This window comes from Cajanus cajan, chromosome 6, assembly GCF_000230855.2.
Source record: "Cajanus cajan strain Asha chromosome 6, NIPB_CcT2T_4, whole genome shotgun sequence".
Lineage (NCBI taxonomy): Eukaryota > Viridiplantae > Streptophyta > Magnoliopsida > Fabales > Fabaceae > Cajanus > Cajanus cajan.
Genome location: NC_138522.1, coordinates 7730923 through 7741504, shown reverse-complemented (window position 1 = coordinate 7741504; position 10582 = coordinate 7730923). Strand labels below are relative to the sequence as shown.

Sequence of the window (10582 nt, the reverse complement as noted above, 5' to 3'; positions counted from 1 at the left end):
ACAATTATTTTAAATTTATTTAAAAAATATTAAAATTGAATTTATTGATAAAAAATAAATTGATGGAAGAAAAATTTAAAGAAATTTTTTGCAAATGTCTTCTTAAAGAATCAATTCTTAAAATTGCTCTCATTAATTTATATATATATATATATATATATATATATATATATTATATTATATTATATTATGATATAATATCACATTAGCTCTGTTAATAGAGAGGAAACCATATGATTTTATCCAATAAAAATTCAAAACAATCATATAAAATCGTGTCACTAATTTGTCTATTTTTCTTCAAACTTACTCCTATGTTACAGAAAATAAACTATTTTTTTAATATTTTATGATCATTTTAAAAAGAAAAAATATAAAAACAACAAGCTTTCTGCTAGGGATGGCAAAGTGGGCCATGGCCTGCGGGCCGGCCCGTTGGCCCGCCAAAAATTGGCGGGCCGGGCCAACTATTTCCACCTGCCAACCCGCCGAGCCAAATAGCGGGCCGGCCCGTCACAACCCGCCAGCCCGTATATATATATATTTTTAATTTAATTATTTTTATGTTTATTTTATTTTGATGTAGAAGATGAGGATGAAGATGATTAAGAAAAAAAGTAGAGACAACTTCTTTCAAGAGAGCTTCTAATATTCTTAAAATAAAAATTTAAAGTTAATTAATTGTATTTAAACTTGTTTTGTGGACTATCAAAAAATTTAGTTTATAAATAATTTGTAAGTTTATAATTTGGTTTTGATTTTGGTGTAAATGGACTAATTTCTATTTGATTTTGTTTTAAGTTTGTAATTTGTTTTTGTTGAACATATATTATGTACAATATGTATGCATTTTTAATTTCATATGGTTATATTTATTTATTTGTAGCAATTTTTTTTTATTTGACCATAAAATATTTTTTTTTCCATTTTTTTTTATTTTTATTTTTTGTAAGCAGGCCAGCCTGCCAGCCCGCCAGCCCGATCTTAGGCGGGACGGGCCAGCATCTCCAGCCCGTTTTACATTGGCGAGCTGGCCCGGCCTGCCCCGTTTTTAGCGGGCCAAAACGGGCTGGGCTGGCCCGTTTTGGCATCCCTACTTTCTGCGCAGGTCATGAGATACTTTTCCACAAACTACAAAACAATACAAATTATGGGGTTGAAATGATAACACAAAATCATTTCTGAACGTCTCTAAATAAAAATATATTTAACACGCAACTATCATTTTCCTAAACGGTTTACCGAAAGTACTAAACAACTTGTTCATCGGTGTCTTAATTATGTTTGTTTTACTGTTTTGTCTGTGTCTATCTCATTCTCATGTCACACTATAATTTACCACTAAGTTCGTTGTAGTTGTACAACCTTACCACTACCTCTTCTCTTTCAATTTTTCATGTCCATTTCAAACATTTTTATATAAATAAACAAACTATTGCTCTCAGCATAACAGCACTGTCACACAAAAATCCTTTCACAGCACCGTGTGTTTGTTCTTCTAAGAGATTTGTCTTGTTTTCCTGCTCTCCGAATTCGTTTCTTCTTCTGTTTTTGCTTGTGTTACTTTCATTCTTGTCTTCGATATTTTCCAGTTTCCACTGTTTGTGTATCCCAGTAATTAAATGTAACTGCAATCTCTTACTCTTCCTTCTTTGGTTTGCTGCAATCTGCTCTTGTTCCTTTTTTAAGTCTCCTTGCAGAAAATGTAAATTTGATTTCAGATTAAGGTACCCTTTTTCTTTTCAATCAATGCCCAAATCTTCAAAAGTCTTCTGAACCTTTTCCATTGTGGTCTCAGTCATGGAATCTCGTTAATCTATGTCAGATTCCCATCTGGGTCTAACTGCCTCATCTTTGACTTTTGTGTTCTGTTGATGAACATTCTTCTCAGTGCTTCTAAATTGTAGCAAATGCAGGTTGTGAAGATGGGTTTTCGTTAGTTGTGTTGGATTGCCCTCCATATCTATACCTCAAAAACTGAAATTTGATTAACCTTAGTTTGAGTGTATTAACTGTACCATGTAACTGAATGCTACCAATCTGCTTCTACTTGTTGTTTTTGGAATAATTTTGGTCTCTATGGATAGCATATGGAGGGTAAAGTAGAGAAAGGGGTGGTTTAATTTGGATCTAGGCTTTGTCATGGCTGAACGCTAGTTTTCAGCTTTGTGGAGAGTGTCTACTCTTCTTGTCTAGTGTTGACTATAGCATAAAATTTCTAATATTCTTTGAGTTTCTCTTGGATATGTAATCCAATTCCTTTTTGTCCAATTACTGACTTGTTCTTTTGTTACTCATAACAATACATCCAAAGTTGTTCATAAATTATTTCAAATGTAAATTCTTCAACTTGATTCATTTATTCAATTTAACAATCAAAAAATGAGCATACCTTCTTCCAGCTTTCCTGTTTAGGCTGATATTATGTAGGATTCTGGTATCCCTGCCCAGAGTTATATTGATATCTTCACTTATGCAACTTTAATCACTATGTAAACCTCTAGAGCTCCTTCCAAGTACATGATTTTCTTTTTCTTGTTTCTATCTTTTACCCTATTAAACAAAATTTAAGATCAATATCAGTTCCTTGGTATTCCAAGGCTTTCATGGAAGAAACATTTGTTCCCTTCCGTGGGATTAAGAATGACCTCAAAGCAAGAATTACTTGCTACAGACAAGATTGGACCAGTGGATTCCAAGCAGGAATCAGGTTTGTGCTATAAATTTGCTGATTTTGATATTACAGTTATACTATGACTTGTTGCATTTACTTTTCAACCAAACTTGATCATACCTCTTGCATGTAAAGTTAAAGTTTTCCTTTTAAAACAGCAGCAAGGAAGTTTGTCAATGATTTAATGTTTATGTTGTCTTATATAGGATCCTTGCCCCAACTACATACATATTTTTTGCTTCTGCAATTCCTGTTATTTCTTTTGGGGAGCAACTGGAGAGAAATACTGGTACAGGAACATTTTTCAGGTTTAGTCTCCTTTTGATGTTTTACTCATTGTTTGCTAAAACATGTTTCTTTGGTTATATTATACAGATGGAAGTCTCACTGCTGTGCAGACTCTTGCATCAACAGCACTCTGCGGTATCATCCACTCAATCATTGGAGGGCAGCCTCTCCTCATACTCGGCGTGGCCGAGCCGACAGTTCTGATGTATACATTCATGTATAACTTTGCTAAAGATCGCAAGGATTTGGGACACAAACTATTCCTACCTTGGACTGGATGGTATCACTATCTTTGGAGCTTCTTGAGTGCTTTACTATTTTAGGGAATAACTGGTGAAATTGAACTAACTTCTTAATAATTTATTTATTTATTTTTATGAATATAGGGTGTGTGTTTGGACTGCCTTGTTGCTCTTCTTGCTGGCTATTCTTGGTGCCTGCTCCATTATCAATAGATTCACACGCCTTGCTGGTGAATTATTTGGTCTGCTAATTGCAATGCTCTTTATGCAGCAGGCTATAAAGGTGAGTATGCATCATCCATGAACCATTTAGCAATGTGCAAATTGTATATGTGGTTCCTAAATAGGAACCTTCCATTCACAATTGCTTGAAATGAAACTTATGTTTGATGCTTTCTATTTTATAGGGACTTGTAGAAGAGTTTGGTGCTCCCAAGAACCAGAGAGAAGGCACCAATCAGATTGCACTCCAATCATCTTGGCTGTTTGGCAATGGAATGTTTGCTTTGGTTTTGTCATTTGGTCTTCTTTTTACTGGTCTACAAAGCCGCAAAGCTAGATCCTGGCGTTACGGGACAGGTATTCATTATGCTTCCGAACTATGATCTGAAAATTCAGTGGGGAATTGAAGTTACATTACAGGATTGACCGCAAGTTCCTACTTTATGTCTCAAGTGTTAATTCTGCAGTCTGTTTCCTTTTTTCCCCATTAATCAAATATTGCCTTAATGAATTTTTCACTTCTTCTGATTTATTTTTGCAGTAAAATAATTTGTCTTGTCAAGATTTTCCTTCTAAAATATGGTTATATTATAGGTTGGCTACGGGGATTTATAACTGATTATGGAGTCCCATTAATGGTTCTCATATGGACTGGTGTGTCTTACATACCAGTCAATGAGGTTCCAAGGGGAATCCCTAGGAGACTTTTTAGTCCAAACCCATGGTCTCCTGGTGCATACTCAAATTGGACTGTTGTCAAGGTGATTCTGATTATACAATGTGCATATTATTCTCATAGTCCATAGTGGATGATGTCTCTATATAAGAGGCTATATTCTTGCTTTGCCCCCAGCAAAGCAAGCATGGCTCATTGCTCTTTTTGGTTACGTTTTGCAGGAAATGTTGAATGTGCCCCCTTTGTATATTGTTGGAGCATTTATTCCAGCAACTATGATTGCTGTGCTTTACTACTTTGATCATAGTGTTGCATCACAACTTGCTCAGCAGAAGGAGTTCAATCTAAGAAAACCCCCATCTTATCATTATGACTTGCTGCTCTTGGGCTTCTTGGTATATAATTCTTTAAAATACTTTACATTTAATTGTAATACCAGTGCAGTGAATGACAATAGATAACTTTTTTCTGCTACTTCTAGCAAGTATTTCCTTTTAAATTTTTATTAATTGTTGGCCAGACCATATTGTGTGGGCTTATTGGAATCCCTCCTTCCAATGGTGTGATCCCACAATCTCCGATGCATACAAAGAGCTTAGCTACTCTAAAACATCAGGTAATATAATTTTTACCTACCTTTAAATAAAATATATATAAACTGCTAATCATGAATCTTTGTTTTTGTTTTGTTTAGTTGGAAAGGCAATTGTTTGTTTTTCAAATTTCTCAGAATCTAACCATCTTATAGTTATTGTTCTGCTTTGACTGCATTCAGATCTGTTGTTGTATGATTATATCTATCATAAATATTCTTTTTGTATCTTTACCTTATCTGATTATGCATGTCACTAGTGGACAATTATGTTTGGATGGAAGTGTTTGGAGGTGAACAAAGGAGAGTGGTAAATTTTCATTTTCAAATTAAGAGAGTAATAAAATTTATACAAAAATAAGAAATGGTTGTAATGTAAGGTTACATATACTCTCTTATTTTCTTATCATTTTATAAAATTCTCAAATATGACTTTTTGCTATCTATAGACAAATTGTTATCATCTATTTTGTTTAGTCTTGTCTATATATAGCTAAGCTAATTGAGTATCATATACATTTGTTTTGTATGGGATAGCTTTTACGGAATAAGCTTGTATCTACTGCACGAAAAAGCATGCGGAGAAATGTTAACTTGAGCCAGTTATACCAAAATATGAAAGAAGCATATGATGAAATGCAGACTCCATTGGTTCCCCAAATGCCACCAACCTTGGTAAATATAAATATGCTCCCATGATTTCCAATTGATTTGAAATTTGCGATCTTCTTTCTCCTTATCCTTGGTTTATTCATCAAGCAGGGGCTGAAAGAACTGAAGGAATCTACCATTGAACTGGCTTCCAGTCAAGGATATATTGATGCCCCTGTTGATGAGGTTGTCTTTGATGTGAATAAGGATGTTGATGACCTTTTGCCAGTTGAAGTTAAAGAGCAGCGTCTCAGCAATCTGCTGCAGGCATTGATGGTTGCGGCTTGTGTTGCTGCTATGCCCCTTTTGAAGAAGATACCAACTTCAGTGCTTTGGGGTTACTTTGCCTTCATGGCAATTGAAAGCTTGCCAGGAAATCAGTTTTGGGAGAGAATATTGTATCTGTTCACTGCTCCTAGTCGAAGATACAAGTATGTCAATTTTGTTATAGTTCTAGGATGTCTAAAGAGGATAAGTCTTACTCCAGTTCTAGTTAAAAAATAATATCAACAGAACTTATGAAGTTACGCTACTGTTTCTAAGTTTTGTTCGTCCAAAAATTCCTTCCTTTGTCTGCTTCCTAATTCTAGTGCACAAACAGCATTCATCATTTGTCTTTTCCACTATTTGTTTAGTTATTTGTTTCTTAGTCAAAATTTGTGGATGCCAAGTTGGTTATTGATTTCAATTGTGCATGTGCATAGACACCTACTTATACATTCATGTTAGTAGTACTTGTAACATATGCTTGTGTGTTTGCATGCACTTGTATTGGTATTCCATTTGAAGAGGTTGAAGGTGTGATGACCCTTTTTGCTTTCCAACTTTTCTAGACTGCTGGAGGAATACCATGCCACCTTTGTTGAGACCGTGCCCTTCAAAACAGTTGCCATGTTTACCGTGTTCCAGACAGTATACTTGCTTCTCTGCTTTGGCATAACATGGATACCAATTGCCGGGGTTCTTTTCCCATTGTTAATCATGCTTCTTGTTCCAGTACGGCAATATTTTCTTCCAAGGTTCTTTAAAGGTGCGCATCTTCAAGAGTTGGACGCAGCAGCATATGAGGAAGCACCTGCCATTGCTTTCAACATGTCCTTTGAAGTAAGTAGTTTGAACTTGGAAGCATATAAGTTTGACTTTAAACATTATCAGATTAGTACGAAAATGAGGAGGCATATGGTCTTTTTGACTTATTTCATTAAGGTCGTTCTAGTAAGCTTCACAAGTCAAGCTGATTACCGAAGTTCTGTTTGGAAAAACTTTTCCACGAACACTTACAAAAAAGAAAAAATAAAGTAAAATTAATTAAGTTTCTCTTATGTAATATGTTTGGATAAACTTTTTCAAAAAAATTTATAGTAAAAGAAAATAAGAAGAAAAAATGAAATTAGTTTCTTCATAAATTATAATTAGCGTATGTGCAAGTTAAAAAAAAATAAAGTTTTTGGAGAAATCAGCTTGTGAAGAAATTAAATTTATTTTTTCTTCCTATTTTCTTTTCCTATAATATAAGTACTTATGGAGAATTTATCCAAATTGACCTATAAACTATAATCAACTAATACACTTTTGCTTCTGAAGGAGTTGGATGAGAGAGTTTCCATAAAAGTTAAGTATATAAAGTAATTTTAGCTTATGAAAAAAGCTCAATTCATTTTACATTCTTAGGGCCTATTTCAATAAACTTCTGCAGATGAACTTCTAGGAAAGAAAAATAGGAAGGAAAAATGAAAATTATTTCTCCCTAAGTTGAAATTAACTTATGCATAAGTTAATTTATAGAAGTCCTCTTTGGTTAGCTTTTACAAAATCTTATTTTTAACTCATAATAAGCTAGTTCTAACTTATGAAAAAACTTGTTTCAAATTTTCTTTATTTTTTTCTTCTAGAAGTGCTTTCGGAGTACTTTATATAAACATGTCCTTATTTTCTTTTCTTAAAGTAATTATAGAGAAGTTTATCCAATACAGGATACATTTGATTAGAGCTTATTGAAAAAGTACTATATTAACCAAATATGCCTTAGAAGTGTTGCATCACCTATATCTGGCAAAGCTCATGTTGACAGTTTAATGTGTATAAACCTGGCAGGGTCCAAGTAACCAGGCACCAACAATCAATGTGAGTGGTGGGGAGATTCTAGATGAAATCATCACAAGGAGTCGTGGAGAGATTCGGCGCACTCAAAGCCCCAAAACAACAAGTTCAACTCCAACTTCAACAGGAGACATAAGACCAGCTAATAGCCCTCATCTAGCAAGAAGGATTCCCAGCCCTCGAGTTACTGAATTGAGAGGGGAAAGCAGCCTCGGACCAACTGGGAAGGAGATCAAGCTAACGCAAACGCCTAGTCCAAGGTCACCAGCTCTTGGAAAACTTACCAAAGATTCACCTTCATCCTAAAATATTGTGTCAACTAAGTGGTGCTCTAGAGGTCATGAACTTGGTTTTAAGTTTGTCATAAATTGTTGTTGTTGTTGTTGTCGTCTCTTTTTACCTTATGGTTTTTCATTTGTTGTTTGATTGCAACATTCTTAGCAATATAAAATGGGCAGGGATGGTATTGGATGTTAGTACTTCTTAACGTTGCTTTCTTGAGTTTTAGTTTCATGTGGTTGAGGTATCTTTTAAAAGAATCAATAAAGCGGTTTGGAAGCTGGAAAAATATCCTCTAAAGTGATACTTTATAATAAAAAGTGGCTTTCTTTTAAGTGGGTGATGCACTTTAAATTATATGTTAACCAAAGTTGATTTTGGTTAAGTAAACATTTTGAAGGAGGCAACTTTATCTGTTGGGTTAGATTAGATATAAATTAGTGCAATAAATCTTGTACAAGAGAGATTTGCACAATGACTAGCTGAACGTTAAAAGCTAAAACTTAAAAGAGGATCAGAATTGCGGATCTTCCTATTGGGCCACCACAAGTTGTATAATGCACCAGTCTTTGTTCCTTAGTTTTCATGTGCAAAAAGGCACTTTATATAAAGGACTAGAAGAAATATTAGATATTTATTAAGAAATGTTCATTAACTTTTATAATCAATCGGTTTGAACGTAATGGAGGTTATTATTTTTCCTTAGCATTAGGAGTGGGAGCCCTATCAAGTTTTAAGGTTTGTGTGTGATATTGAATTGATTCGGGTTTGCATAGAAAGGAATCTAAGTATACATAAAAAAAACTTGATTTTCTCCGGATTAGATAAATTTATTTATAAACAAATTAAATAAGGAAAATTGAAATACTTTTTTTTTAATAAGTCAAATTAACTTATGAGTATTCCACGAGAGAGACACAATTGGTTAAGGTTTTTTGTTCCTACTAATTAAGGCTTGGGATTGAACCTAACTTTTCGTATTTTATATTCTTTTACGTGGATTTACATTGTGAATGAGATAAATAATTTGTAATTTCATTAAAAATTTTCAAGATTTGCAATTAATTCTGGCTTTATATAGAGTTTTGTCTTGTTTTAATATAAATTTTTCTTTATTAAAAAAAATTAGCTTGAATATCTTTTGCATGGCATTTGAATTTTTTTTTTTCATAGACCTAATCGGACATTTTCTAAAAAATTTAATATCAAATAATATATTAAACCTTCTTTTTATTATGATTTTTAAAAGTAGCACGATGTTGGAATCTGTTGGTTCATAATTTCAATTTTCAAGCACACGTTTATTCATTTTTTTTGACAGCTAAATTAATTTTTTTAGGAATTCAGTTAAATTAATTTGTTGATTGCTGAATTATTTGAAATTTTTTTTAAAGTAGATTCTTATATTTTAGTAACATGTAATTGAGTTTCTAAACTTGTAACTGAATTTTGATTGGATTAAGCATTTTTTTTTTTTAAATTGTTCTACCACGATATTCTCAAGCTTGTTAGACCATAGAATAATTTGGCTTGAGACATTGTGACTATCTTTAATTAAAAAGATTTTCACATACAACAAAAATTGAATGAGTTTAAATATAAAAAATTCATTTATTTTTAAATAACTTAAACACCTACCAAATAATAAATCATAATATAAACGAGTCTTGAATTATTCGAGAATTTTCAAATAAGTATTTCCAAAAACTTTGTATACACTAACTATGATGGAAAGTTAGCCTAGAAACAAAATAAAAAATGATTCGTAAATTTTGGAGATCTAATTACAAATTTTTTAACCAAGAAAATTTATTTAAAATTTCAAAATAATTCAAAATTAAGACTAATTTAACCTCCCTCCCCTCGCCCCAAAATTAATTTAATCTCTTTGGAGGAGAGAAATAGTGGTATCGTGGATATATATATTCAAAAATGTTGAATTGAACTCAATTATATTAAAAAAGATGTCTATATTAAAATGAATTGGACTGTTTCATTAATTTGTCAAACAATTTTTTCAAATTCCAACCGAACACCATTTTGAATTAAATTGAACTAGGTGAATTGAGTTGAACTACTTTTTTTCCATGATAAACATTAAAAAAATAAAAAGGAGAATTTTTATACCTTCATAAAAATAGTTGAATTTAATTCTTTTTGTGGGTTGGAGTTGGTGGTGCTAGTAGACATGTCTGCTGGGTTAAAATCTTTTATCTAAGCAAATACATCGAGGACTACGTTTTTAAGAGACTAGTTGTTTAACCTTACTTTCTTTTATTTTTTTTGTTTTGTATTAAAGAAAATTCTCAAATAATTGATTTGGATTGTTTTTCTTTAACCTACCTAAATAAAAGTACATGCTTTGGGGTCTTTTATACATTTATGAAGAAAAAAAATCGACAAAGTAGTGATTTCAATATAATGAGGAAGGCAAAGTATTAGCTAGACATTTGGTTGGGAACAAAGTTCTTGATGTTATGAGTGTGAGAGCTAATATGACCTACTTTTTCAACATAGTCCCTGATGAATTTAAAACACTAGAGCATCTGTAATGGAAGTTGCTTATAAGCAATTTCCTATGCCACATTACTGCCATATCAGCTCTGATCTACTTTATGGGTTGAAACAACTCTGCTAAAATTTAAGCAATCCATAAAGTAGACCAGAACTGATTTGACAGTGATGTGGCACAGAAAGTTGCTTATAAGCAACCCCATCGGAGATGCTCTAAGTTCAATCAAAGCTTTTAGACACCACTTGCATCTTTTCAATTAATGGCTTGAAGATGGTACTACGTGGAAAGTTGAAAGCCCATTAATTCTACCTGCACCCCTTGTCTACCCTACTACCTTGAGGAC

At 32.9% G+C, this 10582-nt stretch overlaps 1 protein-coding gene across 2 annotated transcripts; it reads left to right on the top strand.

Moving 5' to 3' along the window:
• Positions 1-1318: 1318 nt before the first annotated feature.
• On the top strand, positions 1319-7921 carry LOC109811757 (putative boron transporter 2). Of its 2 annotated transcripts, XM_020375581.3 has the most exons (12): positions 1319-2710; positions 2881-2963; positions 3050-3242; positions 3349-3487; positions 3612-3783; positions 4021-4187; positions 4324-4497; positions 4623-4718; positions 5232-5369; positions 5457-5776; positions 6179-6449; positions 7440-7921. In XM_020375581.3, exons 1-12 carry the CDS (start codon positions 2607-2609, stop codon positions 7749-7751), a joined length of 2169 nt encoding a protein of 722 aa, XP_020231170.1. In that variant the 5' UTR covers positions 1319-2606; the 3' UTR covers positions 7752-7921. The 2 variants fall into 2 exon arrangements, with proteins under 2 accessions (XP_020231170.1, XP_020231171.1); XM_020375582.3 differs by lacking the exon at positions 2881-2963.
• The last annotated feature ends 2661 nt before the right edge of the window (positions 7922-10582 follow it).

What these genes read in the sequence shown, in the direction of transcription:
- LOC109811757 (XM_020375581.3), top strand. Translation starts at nt 2,607, where the DNA reads ATGGAAGAAACATTTGTTCCCTTCCGTGGGATTAAGAATGACCTCAAA. An exon ending in CAAATTGGACTGTTGTCAAG is followed by an intron (nt 4,188 to 4,323) that starts GTGATTCTGATT and finishes TACGTTTTGCAG; the next exon opens with GAAATGTTGAATGTGCCCCC. An exon ending in CCCAAATGCCACCAACCTTG is followed by an intron (nt 5,370 to 5,456) that starts GTAAATATAAAT and finishes TTCATCAAGCAG; the next exon opens with GGGCTGAAAGAACTGAAGGA.